The sequence below is a fragment of the Typopeltis vanoorti genome, chromosome 25 (genome assembly GCF_054136105.1).
Source record: "Typopeltis vanoorti isolate ZY-2024b chromosome 25, IOZ_Tvanoo_1.0, whole genome shotgun sequence".
Classification (NCBI taxonomy): Eukaryota; Metazoa; Arthropoda; class Arachnida; order Uropygi; family Thelyphonidae; genus Typopeltis; species Typopeltis vanoorti.
In genome coordinates, this window is record NC_143573.1 from 67,155,183 (window position 1) to 67,172,870 (window position 17,688).

General features: G+C 35.1%; 1 protein-coding gene across 1 annotated transcript in view; it reads left to right on the forward strand.

The window, feature by feature from the left end:
* LOC150092815 (protein-lysine N-methyltransferase SMYD4-like) overlaps positions 1–17,688 on the forward strand; it is a 365,428-nt gene that overhangs the window by 166,335 nt on the left and 181,405 nt on the right. Inside the window, exon 11 of the mRNA XM_090414288.1 lies at positions 5,798–5,949. Within this exon, the coding sequence (XP_090270414.1) occupies positions 5,798–5,949 (152 nt within the window). The remainder of the gene's footprint in view (positions 1–5,797; positions 5,950–17,688) is intronic.

The window sequence follows — 17,688 nt, forward strand, 5'->3', positions numbered from 1 at the left end:
TTTTTTGAGCAATTGATAGCACTTTGCTATTTAGAATACTTTTATGAAGATTCTCTATTTATAAGGACTGGTAAAAGCACTACCATTGGTAAGGATTTTTTCTGTGGAAGCTCAAGATGCTTCTTTGTAATTAGCTGAGAAAAATTAAAATAGTTTATTCAAATTAAGTAGATATTGAATCCAACATTATTTCCTAGCTGAATAAGAAACTCAAAGATAGAAAATCTAAGAATTTCATGCCTGATATAGAAAACTGTAAAAGTTCGGCAAGTTCAAGCGTAAGCCAACAGGTGGTACATACAGTGAAGCCTATTGGCTCTTTATCTCAGTAATTTATTAGTGCACCTTTTGGTGACTCGTACAGTAAAGAAATAAGCTTTGTATTACTGCAACCTCAGTATTTACATCTAGGTCTACCTACTCACTGATGAGACCTCAAAGGTCGAAACTGGTCTGGGTAGTGACCATCTCCCATAATGTATAACAGTATACATCTCCTAGGAGATGTGTTTTACATTATGGGAAAATACTAAGGACAGTGAGCTGACCATCATAAAGAATACTGCTATTATCAACCCATTTCTAAATCCTAGTCTTCACCAACTTCTCTAACACCATTACAGCAATTCCAGACACACAGATTAACTTGTAATTTGTATTGTCGGTTCCCCACCCCCCTTGTGAATGGGAACAGTTTTTCCCACCTTCCATTCCTTTGGACTAGCTCCATTGTAAAACTCGTTAATTCCCTAGAGCATTCCTTCAAGACATGTTACGATATATTGTCAAGTCCTACTGCCTTATTAACATCAAGTTTGATTCTTTACATACTTCCTGCTCATTCACCATCAGACTTCATTACTACAATAGGAGGATAAATTGGGTGGGAGTTAAATGAATAAGTAAAATGATTATCAAGATTAGTATAAAAAATAGTGTTGAAGGAATATGAATGTGATGAGCAGGTTCAAGGGCAATGCAAAACACAGGCTGAATAAGTAACAAGCATAATAAGGAATTAAACGGTATTTGATGGAAAACTGCATGGAGGTTACTGCATAAATTGGAGCAGTTAGGATTGATGATAAAGTGGTAACCTGGATGAAGAGTGGCTGACAGTCATCCAAATGGCCATTAATTGGAGTAGACTTATGCTATGAATAAGGTTCATGTGTGCAAGTTTAGTGTTCATAGTGTATATGCATGCAATTGGGAATGAAGACATTGCAGATTTTGTCTTATATTTTTGATTCTTTACCTCAAGAAACTGATGAGGCTCAAGATGCTGAGTAATAGTGGCACTGCAATTATGATAAAGGAAATTCTAAGGATTATTCAGATTGAGTAAGATGATTACGATAAGAAATTTTTTCTTTTGCTAAGGCCTTGATAGCAAACATATCTGGATTAATTGCACAGATTTTGTTGCGTGAATTTTATTCATTTCTTCTGGTGGCAGTAGATTTTTCTTGTGTTTTGTGGTAGTAGATGAATGGAACAGTTTGCCAGAGGAAGCAGCAAGTGCATTGCATTATTCAGTGACAAGTTTCCAGGAGAATCATGATAGGTACTGTATGAACTTCTTGCTGCTAATATCTAATACCATATGGCTCAGAGGGTACTGCTTCATTACAGGAGGCATTAGAATAGATTAACCTGAATATAATAGTAATACATTAGTAACACAGAAACATTTATAAAATAGTGTCACATGGATCTCAATATAATAGAAGAAGCGTAATTCAAACAATGAAGCTCTGTTTCACTTTCTTTCTTCAGTGCAGAAAAATCTGAATGAAGCTTTACTTACTGAATAGGATGAGATTTTCCTGTTTTAAGTGCATTACTAAAATGGCTTACATTTGGTAGAAGGTGAGATCTTTCTGCAATGTTGCAGGGCTTTATGAAAGAAACAATTGTCCAAAAATTCTGCTACAGTAATGAAAAATATGGAGCTTTTCCATTTTACATGATAACTCTTAAACGAAAGTTCTCAATAATGTCTTTAACATGTTAATTAAAGTGTGCATGCAAAGGACTCTTACTGTGAGAATAGGTTATAAGTATAAGCAAAATTCTCTAACATTCATGCTAAAACATTTCAATTCATTATCTTCAATTTTCACAAAAACAAAGGAAATAATGAATAATATTTATTCAAAAGCCATGCATATATTTTGGTCTGAAAATTGCAGGTCATCGAATGGTAGTTTAGCTGTAAAGCTGAACGGTGGGTTCGATTCGAAACATTGAGAGGCATGTGATGTTATGAAACAACGCAAAGGCATAACTGAGGAGACATTACATTATTCATTATAACTGTATTATTAATTAAATGTAATGATTTGTAATTAAAATAAGACTCTCCTATAGTGAGAGGCAGTCATTCCAATTCAAAGTTCAGATGATGAAGTAAGGCTTCAGTGCTTTAAATAAACATTCAAATTTATAGTGACAGTGATGGGATAAGTATGGGGGAGGAATATGCCTCTGCATTGTTTCAGGTATAACATCATGCTGCTCACCCATGGTTTCTAATCAATCTATTTTTCGCATTCTACTTTGTATTAAACTCCTATCATGTTGGAGGTTTAATGGATTTTTTACAACACTCAAAAAGAATTAAAATAGAATTTAATACTTCCTATATTTCATCCTAGTCACTAGGACATCTACGGGGATTACAAAAACAATTAATGTAACATATACACAAATAACAAACAATACTAAGCCCAACCACGTGGGTGACGCTAAAAGTGTCACCCACGTGGTTGGTGACACTAAAATATTGGTGACACATGATGCCTCACAGCACTTAAGCCTCTACACATGTATTAAACTCCTATTTGTCACTGATGACTGCTTGTAATTTTCAGACTGAAATATATGGCTTTTGAATAAATACTATTCACTTATTTCTTTGTTTTTGTGTGAATTTTAGAAACCATATGACACAAGTATCTCTGATAGAACAATTTTATTTCATGCCATTTCTATTCTCCTCTTTTAAGAAGCTTTATCAGATGGTATAATAAAATCTGAAACTAACTACAAATCTAAATCATGTTCAAGTTAGATATTAAATATTTAGGAGCTAGGATTTTTATTTACAAAAAACTGAAATCAGCTGGCAACTTCAGTGCATTCCAGTGTTGTCGTTTGTATTGTTTGTTGCTGAGTAGAGAAGTTAGGTAACTACATTAATTCTATTATTTTTATCACTTGTTTTGGATTGCATGTATACATTTTATATTCAAATATGATACTGAGTTTTCATGAAGTCTTCTGTTGCAGCCCACTTATTTATTTTATAACAGCAGCCTTCTGATCTAACAGCATTTGGGGATTGCATATTACTGAAATTTATTTTGAAATGTAATCACACATTATCTCAAACTAAAATACCCATAAATTGCAATTTATTTATTGTATAAAGAAAGCATATAGCAAATCTGTAAAGATCAAAGAAATATTTAATTATTGTGGAAGATTTGTCTTTAAAGTATTAAAAGATTTACTGTTAAAAAAAAAATGCTGCAAATTTCCTTTAACACAGCAGTAGTGGTGCTCTAATGTTTCACTTATTGTTTCCATTATAGTAAGCTTATTATAATGGAAAGTATCACAGTAAGAACTGAACTGTAAAATGTGGAATTCACTATATATATATATATATAGGTAAAAAATTATTTACCTATATGTAGTGAATCCAGTAGTCAATTTCTGGATATATACATTGAGGGGTGCACAAGATATTATGATTGTACTATATGAAAACTTTACTACATTACAATTGTTAACTTAATAATTTTCCTCTAATCCAAATTAGCCTGTTTTCTCTCAGGACTCCAGTATTGGCAAATATTATTTTGATCTTTGAAGACACTTCTTGCTGTATCAATCTGCATAGATCTTGGTCTTCCTCTGGGTTTTTTTCATGCCATCCTGAAAAAAAAAAGCATTTGTTTTGCTAATCTTTCTTTCATGAGTTATCTCTGCTCATTTCTCTCATGCTTTTAAAATAATCTTTCTAATTTCTCTCTCTCTCATTGCATATAAATTTATTCATTTGACTCCATAGAATCATGTTTGTTTGTGGTTTTAGCCAATATAGAATACAGTTTTGTCAGCTAACTCTCAAAAGTCTCAAATTTCTTTCCAGCCCATCCTCATTCATTCACTATCCAGTAGATATCTAACAGGGTGCATTACATGAAAGTAGGACATTTTAAAATATACTCAACTAATACAAAGGTAAAATGAGAATCGCCGAACTTTATATAGTTTCTGCTATATTCGGCATGAAACTCTTTGAGTTTCTTATTCGGCTAAGAAATGATATGGGATGTAATATCCCTTAACTTAAACAAGTCATATGTCGCCGAATTGAAGCCTTTGGCTCTTCATATATCTAATAATCTGGTAAAATGAGAGTTTGAAAACAAGAACTAAATCTTGGAGTTTCACTGGGAAACTAAAGAAAACATCGATTAATTAAGTTAGAGAGACATGTGGAGAAGTTGTCAGCAAGGAGAAGTTAAATAAGAAATCAGTGGTAGATGCAAGACTTTGAAGAAGCAGTCCTAGAAAAGAAGAAAGTCTCTGTCAAGTAAGAGGGTCTAAGAAATATGGAGAAAAATGTCAGATAGCTATGCTATATGTAAAAGTAGTAAAAGAAATGTCAGGAGAAGAATATGGAAGATAAATATCAGAAAGGTGGGATACTGTTCTGGAGACTAATGGGGAGGAAAACAAGCATAGAAATAAAGGTAAGAGTACGCTAAAAGGAATCAGAATCGTAGTGGATCTGACCAGACTCTGTCAACTTCTTTTTGGCTGGAACTCAGTTTTTTTTGGTTTTTTTTCCCCAAGTTCTCCAAGTTTCCCCTCAACAGTTTTCCTTAGCCTTTTCTCAAATATGCCTGCATAATCTTATCTGGAATATTCAGTAGGGAAATTCCTCTGTATTTCTCACTTTCAGTTAAGCACTTCTGTATATTTGGAAGGAGAGCTGCTTAAGAAAAGGTGTAGGATGTTAGGAGATTAGTATGGATTATCCTGTATTCTGATGGACAGATATATACAGTTTGTTGGGTCTTAATTATTATTATTAGGGACTTCGGATTCTAGCAAATGCGTGTGTGTGTGATGTTTTTTTTTTTTTGTTGTTGTTATGATTTTTCAAGGAGATTTTTTCCTGAACTTGGTGTTCAGAGAAAGACTCCTTCAAAAATCCTTTACTTTGTGATATTAAAAAGTTAATTACAAAGCAAAGACAGCAGTATAGGGAGTGAAAACCTAACTGATCCACAGGAAATACTTGTTTTTGCATGGCATTTGACAGACCTTCTCTGCTGTATGCTATTACACATATATGAACTCCCTCTAGTCATGATCAGGAACAGTAAGTGGCACAGGACAGAAAAATCCTGTATTCTTCCAGTCTGACCTAGGATCTCCAACTTGGCAAGTCTTTCAGATATTATCCTTTCAGAGTTCACAGTTTCCTTAATTTGTTTTTTCTAAATATCGTATTCTCAAAGATTTATAAGGTTAAGTGGAAGAAGATATGTTTGTAGCAAAAAACAGCAGTTCAATAAGCTAGAAGAAAAAGACATATTTCTTAAATGTAATGGTAAAATGAAAAATTTGAACTTTATATATATGAAATAATATATAAAGCTAACCAGTTATGCAAAATATACTATATATTACAAACTGTTTGTTGTTTAGTTGTGTAAAATATTATATTATACAATATTATGCTATAAAAACATATGTTTTAATTTGTTTTCAGATATTAGAGAAAAGTTGTGTAAGCTAACAGATCCTATATTGCCACCTGGAGTTTTAGAAGGAGGCTATTATGGAAATTGCTACTATGCTGTTTATCACTTAATGACTCATGTTGATGATATGCATGTTGAAGATACTTTTCAATATGCTTTGGTAAATAATGTGGATGTTTATTTATTATAAATTTAAACTTTTAGGCTATTTAAAATTTACTAGAAGTTATGTAACACCTTTGCGGCATATGAGCTTCACAGAAAAACACCTGGATAGAAGATCTTGTGTGATGAGGAAAATTTTGTTTACTGTCAGCAGGATTTCCTCCTCCAAAAAACAGCATCCCTGTCCTTGAACATATGCTAAATCAAATGCATGTGTTCTAGGATGGAGGTATTGTGAACAAGATCTGACTACCTTTCTTGACAAATTAGATTTGTTTGCTTTTGTAGGAGTGATGGGGAAAAGCTTTTGAAAGGAAGGCATTAACACTTCCACATCTGATCAGCTAAATACCTAACTCATCTTCACTTGAAAAGCCTTTAGAACTAAGGGCATGGTTGCTTGTTGGCTGTGCTATGCAGACTTTTTTTTTTCCATTCTAAATGTCATTCAATTTCAATTGTTTTCAGTTTTGAACAAATCTGAAAACACACCCCAACTCAACATAAGAAGCCTGAATGGCAAAGAAATGGAGCTAGCTGAGGAATTAGATAAGTACCAGATCGACATAATAGGGGTGACCGAAACAAAAAAGGCAAAAACTGGTGAGATCTTTCTGAGAAATAAATACAAAATGTTATATTCAGGCAATGACAATCAAGGAAAAGAAGGAGTAGCCATAGTATTCGACACTAAATACGAGGCTAATCTTCTTGAATGACAGGCGTCTCAAGTAGAGTGATGTGGGCAAATATGAGAATCGGGAACTGGAAAATGAGTCTTATTTATGCCTATGGTCCCACAGAAGGTTCTACTAAGGTAGAAGTGGAGGAATGTTTTGATGCTTTAGAAAAAACAACTGACACAATGAAAACAGAAAAGTTGGTCCTTGTTGGGGATCTAAATAGCAGAGTAGGAAATGATTGTCAGATATACAAAAATATTTTGGGAAAATTTGAAGAAAAGAGCAAAGCAAATAATAATGGCAAATACCTGTTGGATTTCTGCTCAGGACATGGACTATTACTAACACATATTCCAACATAAAAATGTGCACAAATTCACATGGAGAGGAGAGGCAAGGAATAAGAAAAGTCTCATTGACTATATTATTGTTGATAGTGATGTTTTCTCCCTGGTGCAGGACACCAGAGTGTACAGAGGATTTGAAATTGGAACTGATCTCTATTTAGTCTTGTACAGGATAAAATTGAATTTAATATTGAAAACAATAACACGTAAGAAACTTTTAAAGGGAATAAAAGTTGAATCTCCAAACCTTGCCACTGAATCTCCAAACCTTGGAGATTCAATGGCAAGCCTTGAAGAAAACCCTGATTGATTCAGCTAGAGAGGCATGTGGTGAAGTTGTCTGCAAGGATAGAAAAATCAGAACTACATGGTGGACACAGGAAGTTAAAAAGGCAGTGAAGGAAAAGAAGAAAGCATATCAAAAGTTCTGTCAAATAAGTCAGCTTTTGCTCTTAGAGAATACAGAGACAAATGTAAGAAAGCGAAACACTGTAAAACTAGCTAAACAAAAGTCATGGGAGGACTTTGGCAAGAACATAGAAAATATATATCAAGAAGGTTGTAAGATATTTTGGAGGTTATTGAAGAAGCTTATAAATGGAGTAAAGAGTGCTGTAAAAGGAGTTAGAGATGATAAAAGTGACATGAAAATGGGAGAAAAAGATATCCTTGAAGTATGGAGTAATTATTTCGAAAAATTGCTAAATGAAACTAGCAGTGATAGCATGGTGGTAAAAAAACACTCAACAGGCATACAGTCAGGAATTCATATCCATACTTGAAGTAGAAAAAGCCATCAAAGGCTTGAAATTTGCAAAGGCAGCAGGAGTAGATGATATTCGACCAGAAATGCTGAAATATGGTGGTATAAGAGTCTTACAGTGGCTGCACTGCATATTTCAGAAAGCCTGGACAGAGGGATGAATTCCCGATGATTGGAGTAGAGCTCTTATAGTACCCATATATAAAAAGGGAAATAAAACTGAATATGAGAATTACAGAGGTATTTCTGTACTGAGTATGTTCCTGGCAAGATTTATGCAATTATACTTGAGAAACAGTTGAGAAGAATTGTGGAAGAACAAGCTGGATTCAGGCCAAATAGAGATTGTCAGGATCAGATCTTCACTTTACGACAAATAGTTGAGAAAGTATGGGAATATAACAAAGACCTATATTTAAGTTTTGTCAATCTGGTAAAGACATACAACAAGGTGCCAAGAGAGACGCTGTTCAATACGTTGCAATTATATGGTGTCAGTGGGGCATTATATCAAGCAATACTTAGTCTTTATTTGAGTTGTAAATCAGCAGTTAGAATTGAAGTACAGGAAGATGGTTTAATGTTAAATATGATGCGAGACAAGGATGTACATTATCCCATCTGTTATTCGTTATCTATATGGATCACATTATGAAGGAAAGTGGTATTAGACATGTTATCAAAATTGGCGGTGTTAATGTCAGCTCTTCGCTTTATGCGAATGATGTTATACTTCTAAATAAATCTGCTAGAAGTCTGCAAGATTCCCTGACTAAATTGAATAACTATTGTAATAGATATGGTATGAAGGCCAGCAATAAAAAGACAAAGACGATGAAAATAGGCAGAATTGTTGAAAATGTCAACTGCGTTGTGAATGGAGAACCTATGGAACAAGTAAAACATTTGAGCTACTTAGGTACGATTTTTAGTGAAGATGGTAAATTAAATATGGAAATAGACAACAGAATCAACAAAGCTGGTATGGTAGAAAGTCAGTTGAATAAATTCATATGGAATAAGAGAGAAATTAGTCGGAACACTAAATTAGGCTGTATACAAGGCAGTGTTCAAACCAGTTTTAACTTATGGATCTGAGAGCTGGATCAGAAGTAAAACACTTGACCCAAGGTGTCACTGTCAGCATCCAGGAATGTGTTAGCAGAGCTAATCTCAGATGGTATGGTCATTTAAACAGAATGGAAGAGGAAAGATTAGCAAAACAAGTGTTCTCTGCTAGGTTGGCAGGAAAAAGACCCAAAGGAAGACCATGATGTATGTGGATTGATACGGTACAAAGTGCCTTAGACAATAGAAATATAAGATCTGATAATGTTGGAGTCTTGTCAAGTAACAGACTGATTTGGAGGAAAGTTGTAGATAGGAATTTAGTAATGATGTAAATTTTTCATGTAGTACTATCATATCCTGTACACCCCTTGAGGGTACATGGCAGGAATTTGATGATGATGGTGAGAAATTTTGTTTGTGTTGTTCAATGAATGTGAACAGCCAGAAAAACTAGATGTAGTTCCTGATGGTTTCATAAAAGCATGGATGTGTGCATTAAATTATGGGTCAAAAATTATGAAAAATTATGGGTCAAAAATTATGACTTTAAGATAGAGAGAAGTATGTTAAAGATAATCCCAGGAATGGCAAAACTAATTTTGTCAAGAAAGAAAAGTGAAACCTATGGAAATTAAAAAGATGGGGGTGGGATATGTTTGAGAAATCAATTCTGACTTCCTTTTCAACTGGTCACATTTTAAGAGTTGACAGAACATTCATCAGCTATTGCTGAGTGCCATGCATGTACACTAATGACAAGCATCAGCAATAAAGGTTGATGGGGTTTGAATGTGACACATCACGTTCTAGTAAGGAACAAAATGTCTATAGCTAATTCTAGTAAATTTTGGTCCCAAAGCATCAACTCTCCCCCCTTCCCCTCCATGTGAGTTACCATGGTTGAGAAGACCTCCCAGTGACTGTACTGTCCCTTTTGTTCTTTTCCTTTTGCTATGTTTTCCTATATTTGTCACTTTACTTCTCCTGAGTCCTCTTTACTTTCCTGTCTTTCAAATCACATCATTGGGATCCGCCTTGCTGCTCTGTTTGCCATGTAGTACAACCTGTGGACATCTGGAAAGATGAGACCTGGATAGTCCACTACTTTGGTGTCCTCTTTGTCAAGATGGGTAGTTCTGGATGCCCTGTCAAAGATCAGTAGGCTGGTGGAATTGCCCATAAGGCCCAATACTGTTGCAGTGGGTCTTCTTTCCCATGGTCTTGGAACAGGGCCCAAAGATTGGTCCATATGGCATCTGAGATAGTCCTGGAGTTCTACTTCTGAGCATAGTGATTACTTGCCAGAGAATGGGCATCCATATATTTCTCTGTGGAGAGTGGGGGATCTCAGATGCTGTATCAAAATCTCTTTGAGAATGAATAATTTTTCATCCTCTTGTTTATCAAGTCCCAACCACATCTATAAACTAAAGAAACATCAAATGAAAACAAACAAAAAAAAAAAATAGTAAAAATTATCAAAAGCAACTGTAAATGTACCAATCTTTTTAATACTGACTCAACCAGAAGGGTTGGCAGGGTCCCCCAAATCAGTGAAGAAACTCCATTCAGGTGACATTCTTATAGAAACAATCAGACATACAGAGCATCTCCATGCAAATTCCATCAGGAGAATACCAATCACAGTTACACAAAGCTTTAAACTATTCTGAAGGAGTAATATCAGAGTAGGATCCCCTTAATGTCCCAGACAAAAAGATCTACTCAGAAATGAAAGACCAAGGAGCTATAGCAATGAGAAGAATATTCATATGTATGGATAGTCATCTGGTTCCCATGAGGAATGTTATCCTTTACTTGCAACACACCTCAACCACTAACATAGTGAAAGCAGGCTATTTGAACTTCTCTTCAAACCATTTGTACTGTTTTAAATGCCAAAATTATTGTCATTCTATATTTTATATTTTTATAATTGCATAAATAATCTTATAATTATATATTTTTCCTTTTGAAGAATGATGGATATTGGCCATCCACAATTTTCTAAAAAGAAAAAATCCAACTAATGAAAACAAAAGCACTTATCATAGAAAGCCAGATGGTACCACCAAAGAGAAATAATGAAACCATTTCTAGAATGAAATTGTGGTTTCTGTCAAAACATTGCAAAAAAAAAAAAAAAAAAAATGTTTACATGCTCCCAAACTGAAATACATAATTAATTCTCTTGTGAGAATTAATTAAGTGGTTGTAGAACGGGTATATTAACCACTTGGAAAAAAAACCAGGCCAACTATTTCACCAACAATTCCAACTACAGATATTTCTGATTACAGTTTATTTATAAACTGTTCACAAGCTAATTAACTATGTATTTCACTTTGGGAGCATGCACCTATACAATTTTTTGTAGTTAGGAACACAAATATTTTCAAATATCAATCTTAAAATTTCTTCATTTCATAAAATACGAGGGGTTCCGAAAAGTAAGGTAACATTTTTTTCTTAATAATGGTGAAAGGGAATGAGATAAAACATGGTGGACAGATAGACACATTAATAATATTCGAAAAAAAAGTGTAGGCAAATGTTTAGGCGAAACGAATTTGCCTAAATATTTCCTGCTCATCTCCATCTATATTGCCATTAGTATTATTTCCATTGAGATTCTCCACTCTCAGAGCACACAGTTCATCTCTTATCATGAGTAACACTCCTCCACCACCATATTTATCCTCCCTATCCTGCTGAAATATGCTATACCCTTCGATTTCTCTCTCTTAGAACAGCTTTTCTCAACCTTTCTAATCCCAAGGACCAGTAAAATGCCAAAAACAATTCTACGGACCACTAAGTTATGTAATTTTTTTAAAAGCCTATGTGGGAATTACCAACATTTGGAAAAACCGTGCCATTTATAGCATAATCTAAAAGCATGTTTTGAATACATATGGAAACATAATTAAATTGGAAGTAAACTATTAAAAGTGTATCATCATTAAACAAAGTTTTAATTTTTATTAAACAAATAAATAATCCGATATGATTATATTACAATTTACTTTTAATGAGATGATTCTTATTTTTAGAGGTACCTGTGGCATAGTATAATTATTAAAGAACACATAAGACCACAGTAATAACTTTTTAATTAATAAGGTACAGATATTTCATACTAAAACTAATAGTACATCTTCAGTGTTATTGTAACACTGAAGATGTACTATTAGATTTAGTATGAAATATCTGTACCTTATTAATTAAAAAGTTATTACTGTGGTCTTACGTGTTCTTTAATAATTTTAATGAGATGTTTGAGCTTCTCGGCCCTTGCAGAGTTGCTGGATATCTGGCTCAATATTGGTCAACTTCAGGCGAAGATTGGCAAACACACTAAGATGATTTCTTTATTAGTGTGTTTGAAGGAGCGATGACAATCCTTTCTCACAAAGAAAAGTTGTATAAAACTGCATGACGATTTTCAATGCATCTTCATATAATTCGGGAAATTTACTTCTCACTGAAGGCGAGATCCAGAATCGAGCCAAACCAAGATCACAGAATTGCATTTTAAGCCCACTATCCTTTGAAAGCTCAATTAACTGGGTTTTTTTTTTGATAAAGAAAGATCGTTCTCATGACTGTAAACCTGAAATGGAGCGCAAACCCACAGAAATTTCTTATAAAAGTTATTTGGAAAATATGTTTCAAAATTCTGTTTCAGAGTTTTGAGGTGGTCACAAATCCTTTCCAGAAACTCAGAATCAACAAAAATATCATTTTCCACTAAAAAGGATTCCAATGTTTGGAAAAGGCGCAAATTGTCTTTTATATAACTAATCCATAACACCAGTTTTTTCTCGAATGCCTTTATTTTGTCATAGGCATCAAGAACAGTTGAAGAATTTCCCTGAAGAGATTTAGTTCATTTAATTTCAAAATAATGTCTCAAAGATAGGCTATTGTCGATAACCATGCTTCGTCAACAAGAAGTGATACAAAATTAGAATTACGTTCATTTACAAACAATAAAACTTTGTGCCTTAATTGTAATAACCTTATTAGTACTTTGCCCATGGAAAGCTAGTGAATCTCAGAATGAAGCAAAAGTTGTATATATTCACTGCCCATTTCATCACAGAGTACTGAAAATAACCTGTTATTTAATGTTCAAACCTTAATAAAATTAACTAGCTTTACAGCATTGTATAGCACAGTTTTAAATTCTGGTGCCATTCCTTTGGAGGCTAATGCTTCACTGTGTATGAAACAGTGCACCCAATTCATATCCAGAGCTACTTCCTTGACTTCCTTAGAAGCAACCCCACTATGCCTGAATGTAAGGGCACAAACTCCGTCCGAACAGAAGCCCATACATTTTTCCCACTCCGTATCCTTTTGCGTATTATGTAATTATTGAGAGTGTGAAATATTTCTTCTCCAGTTGTTTGGGATGATAAAGCTCTACAAAACAGAATATCATCATGAATGTTGTTATCATGTGCATATCTTCCATAGCATATTAACTGCGCATCATTTGTAATGCATAAGGGCTCTTCTTAACTCTTTCAATTAACTGAGATTCTATCACCTGCCATATCATTAATTCTGCAACGACAGTGTCATTTGAAGGAGGAATCAAATCAACATCTTATAGTAACTTGTTGCCAAACATCGTTTTTACCACACCTTTTATAGCTGGAAGTAGTAAATTTTCCCCGATAGAATGAGGTTTCCTCGTTTTCGTTATGTACAAACTTAAGAGATAGGATGCTTCCAGTGCCTTGCTATTAATGGAACCCATGGCCAAAACTATCATTCCCATAATTTAATGTCCCTAAGCATCACTGAAAAAATTCAGTTAGCTGCTTATTTTTCACATCACAATGTTTAGTTTCAATAGACAACAAAATCAACAAAGCTGATGTGGTAGGAAGTCAATTGAATAAATTCATATGGAATAAGAGAGAAATTAGTCGAAACACTAAATTAACTGTATACAAGACAGTGTTCAAACTAGTTTTAACTTATGCATCTGAGAGCTGGGGCAGAAGTAAACCACTTGACCGAACACTAGAGACTGCAGATATGAGAGTCCTGAAAAAGATTAGAGGCATGAACAGATGGAATCAATGGCAATATCATATTAAAAACGAGGATGTTAGGAAAGAACTTGACATTGTCAGCATCCAGGAATGCATTAGCAGAGCTAATCTCAGGTGGTATGGTCACTTAAACAGAGTGGTCGAGGAAAGATTAGCAAAACAAGTGTTCTCTGCCAGGTTGGCAGGAAAACGACCCAGAGGAAGACCAAGATATAGGCGGATTGATACGGTACAAAGTGCCTTAGATGATAGAAATATAAGGTCTGATAATGTTGGAGTCTTGAGAAGTAACAGACTGATTTGGAGGAAAATTGTAGGTAGGAAGTTAGTAATGATGTAAATTTTTCACGTAGTACCATCATATCCTGTACACCCCTTCGACAATACATGGCAGGAATTTGATGATGATGAATGTTTAGTTTCTAAATGTCGGAGTTTTGCAGGTTTCATGCACTCATTCGACAACACTTCATAACACAAAACACATTGAGGTTTCTGTTCACTTTCATCTCTACACCAAGTAAACCTGAATTCCAAATATGAACTGTTATATTTCCTACTGTATTTTTTCTTTGAACTGCTTGTTTCTTCTACTTTAATAGTATCAGATTTACAATGCATGATACACATGTTGTAACTCGCCATTACAATATGTGTATCACAATTAGGGTTAGCATCACCTGTTTCATTTGCTTTGCTATTTAAAGCTCTAGTTCTAAGCCACTTTTCCATTATAAAAAAAAGTTTCCAAAAAATATATAAATACTGGGGTTAACTCAAGACACATTTTGTCCAAGTATCACTTAGCACTTCTGAAGATATACTGAGCCTTGGTTGAAGGAGGAAAACCTTCAATAATAAAAATCAATAAACAACGAGGAGTTGATTGAAATGTGGATAATACATGTTTCAAATCTGATAAAACAGCAAGGGAAGGCAGAAGCAATTAAACCATATTGTTGGTCACTTCACTGCTCTTTTATTACTCGTCATTCTGCAGCTCCTGATTCAATCACTCTTGGAAAACAGACGCTTCTTTGTGGACCTGGGTGGTAAGAAGAGCCGCTGGCATCACCAAAATATGGCCTCCCCCAGAGAAGTGTGTCATCACCAATACTTTTCAACATTTACATCAATGATCTCCCCATTTTTCCAGGTACTAGAAATTTTATCTATGCTGATGACCTTGCCATAGCTACTCGATCAAAAAATTTCAAGTCCATTGAAACTACTCTATCACTTGCCTTAAATAGTCTAACCACATATTATAGCAGCAGTCAGTTAAAACCAAACCCCTTGAAAACCCAGACTGGCCTTTTCCACCTTAACAATAAGAAGGCAACAGGCATTGCTGTTCTTCTGCTGAATATGCCTGTCCTGTATGGTCCAGATCCTGCCATGCTGAAAAACTCGACCCAGCATTGAATGAAAGCTGCCATTTAATTACAGAATGCCTGAAACCACCACAACTAAAGACCTGTATACTTTGGCTGGTATTGCATTCCCTTCGATTCGAAGATCTGCATTCTTATCTGATGAAAGAAGCAGATGAATGCCACCCACTTTTCAGCCAGACTACAGCACCCCAAAGACTAAGATCCTGACATAGCTTCCTAGCAACTGTTGAACCACCTAAAAACCCTCCAGAGACAAGACTTCAACAATGGCTTACAGTATACCCAGAGAGTAATACTGATATTCCAACAGCCAAACATCTTCAATGTGGTGCCCACTTGGACTGGAATACTTGGAAAAGCCTCAACAGACTTCGAATGACAGGATGCTGCAAACAAAACCTCATCAAATGGGGCTACCTCACTGGACCAAACAATTGTGAGTGTGGGACAACCCAGTCCATCGACCACCTTCTTTCTTGTCCCCTTCAATCACCTTGCACAAAAGAGGACCTTATATCATGCACAGAAAGAGTAGTTGATTGCGCAAGATACTGGAGGAACATCTGATCATATTTATTATATATAACTTATGTATAGTTTCTTTTTCTTCATATTTTACTTATTATTCCCTGTATAATTCATCTACCAAATTTAAGCTATTTTCATTTGTAATGCATCCTAATTTGTTGTAAATAATGTTGTGCCACTTACTTACTACTGTACTACTTGTGTTTGGATACAAAATAAATAATGCTGCAGCTACAAATTATTGTAGCGGTAGAATGTTCATGGAATGAACATTCTGCAGCTATCTGTTGGTTTTTATAAGTATCCATTTTATTTCAATAAATTTTACTTATTCAATTTTAATTTGTTTTGTTTGGATAATTAAAAACTATATATTTATTTATTTAATTTAAGTCTGCCTGCAGACCACTTGTGGTCTGTGGACCACAGGTTGAGAAACACTGTCTTAGAACATTCTCCTCAGTTAACAGTTTCACTGATACCAACAACCTTTGGAGAGGCTGAGTCAATCAGTGCTACAAACTCATTCTTGTCATTTCTAATGTTCCTAGCATTTGCATATAGAAAAATCAATGCATTGTCAGTATTCTTATAGCTATTATTACTTCCCTCATTCTTCACCCGGATCTGTAATATAGTGTACACCCTCCCTCATTTCTCATGCAACGATCTCCACATGAGGCCATTCCTGCTATATTCCACTGCAATTCTAATTTCCCTGCTCTGATAGACACACTTGCCCAGAAAAACAATGGTTTCTCCAAATGCCTGCACCCCTTTGCATTCAAATATAACCCATCTCTTGCATATAATGCTCTTCTGTCCTCAAACATACCCCATGCATCCACATATTCCAGACCTCTTTCCTGCACATTCTTGCTATAATCTCATTCGTGATCATTGCTCTTCTGTTTCACTCTATTATACTGGTGCAATATGCTCACTATCTTTCCTCAGACACATTTCTTCTGCACATCTAACATCAACCTTAACCTCGCGCTTCAGTATTCACACTCCCTCTCATTCGTTCCAACGATTACTATCATCTCCTCAAAATTTTCACCTATTCTCTATCACTCTACCAGCAAGTACTCCTCTGGCACTCTACTCTGCACACTCCGAATCATTGAATCTTCATATGTTATGCTACAAACAGATTCATTCATCCTTCTCTCACTGGCATCCCCAACTCTTACAGCTTCCAATCTCTCCCATTTCCCCTCTCATCTCTCTCTCTCTCTCTGTCCCTTGCTTCTCTCTCTCTCTATCCCTTGCCTCTCTCTCTCAACTTTCTGCACTTTCTTCTCTTCCATTGTTTCTGCCATTCTTTCACCTTCCTCTCTCTGATGCCTTCCTTCTATGCTCTCTATTTCCACTCTTCCCCTGTCTTTCATTCTTCTCACACTAGACAACCTCTCCATCCTCTGTCTTTATTCACTCTCCTCAACTCAGTATTCATTCCTTCAATTTCCATTCTCAGCAGTTGTGTTTTTCTCTCTACACATCTGCTATCAGTATTTACATACAAATCATGGCCATCAGACAAACTATCTCCACCCGCTACATTGCCCAAGGTTAAGTCCATGCATATGTCTTTAATATTCTCTCTGTACCCTCCAACACACTACTGACATCCACAGAAACTGAATTTTACTTGTTTCTGAAACACTATCTCCACTGATGCTAAATCCCGATGTTGAGATACTTGTTTCCCACTACCTACATTTCATGTACACATATACATTCCCATCTCTAAAAATTATGCAACCCATTGTCTAAAAATACAAACCATATTTTTAGACAATGGGTTGCATATCTAGCAACGAAATCATCAACTATGCTATGTAGTTTTAAAATGGTGGGGAATTAGGTGAAT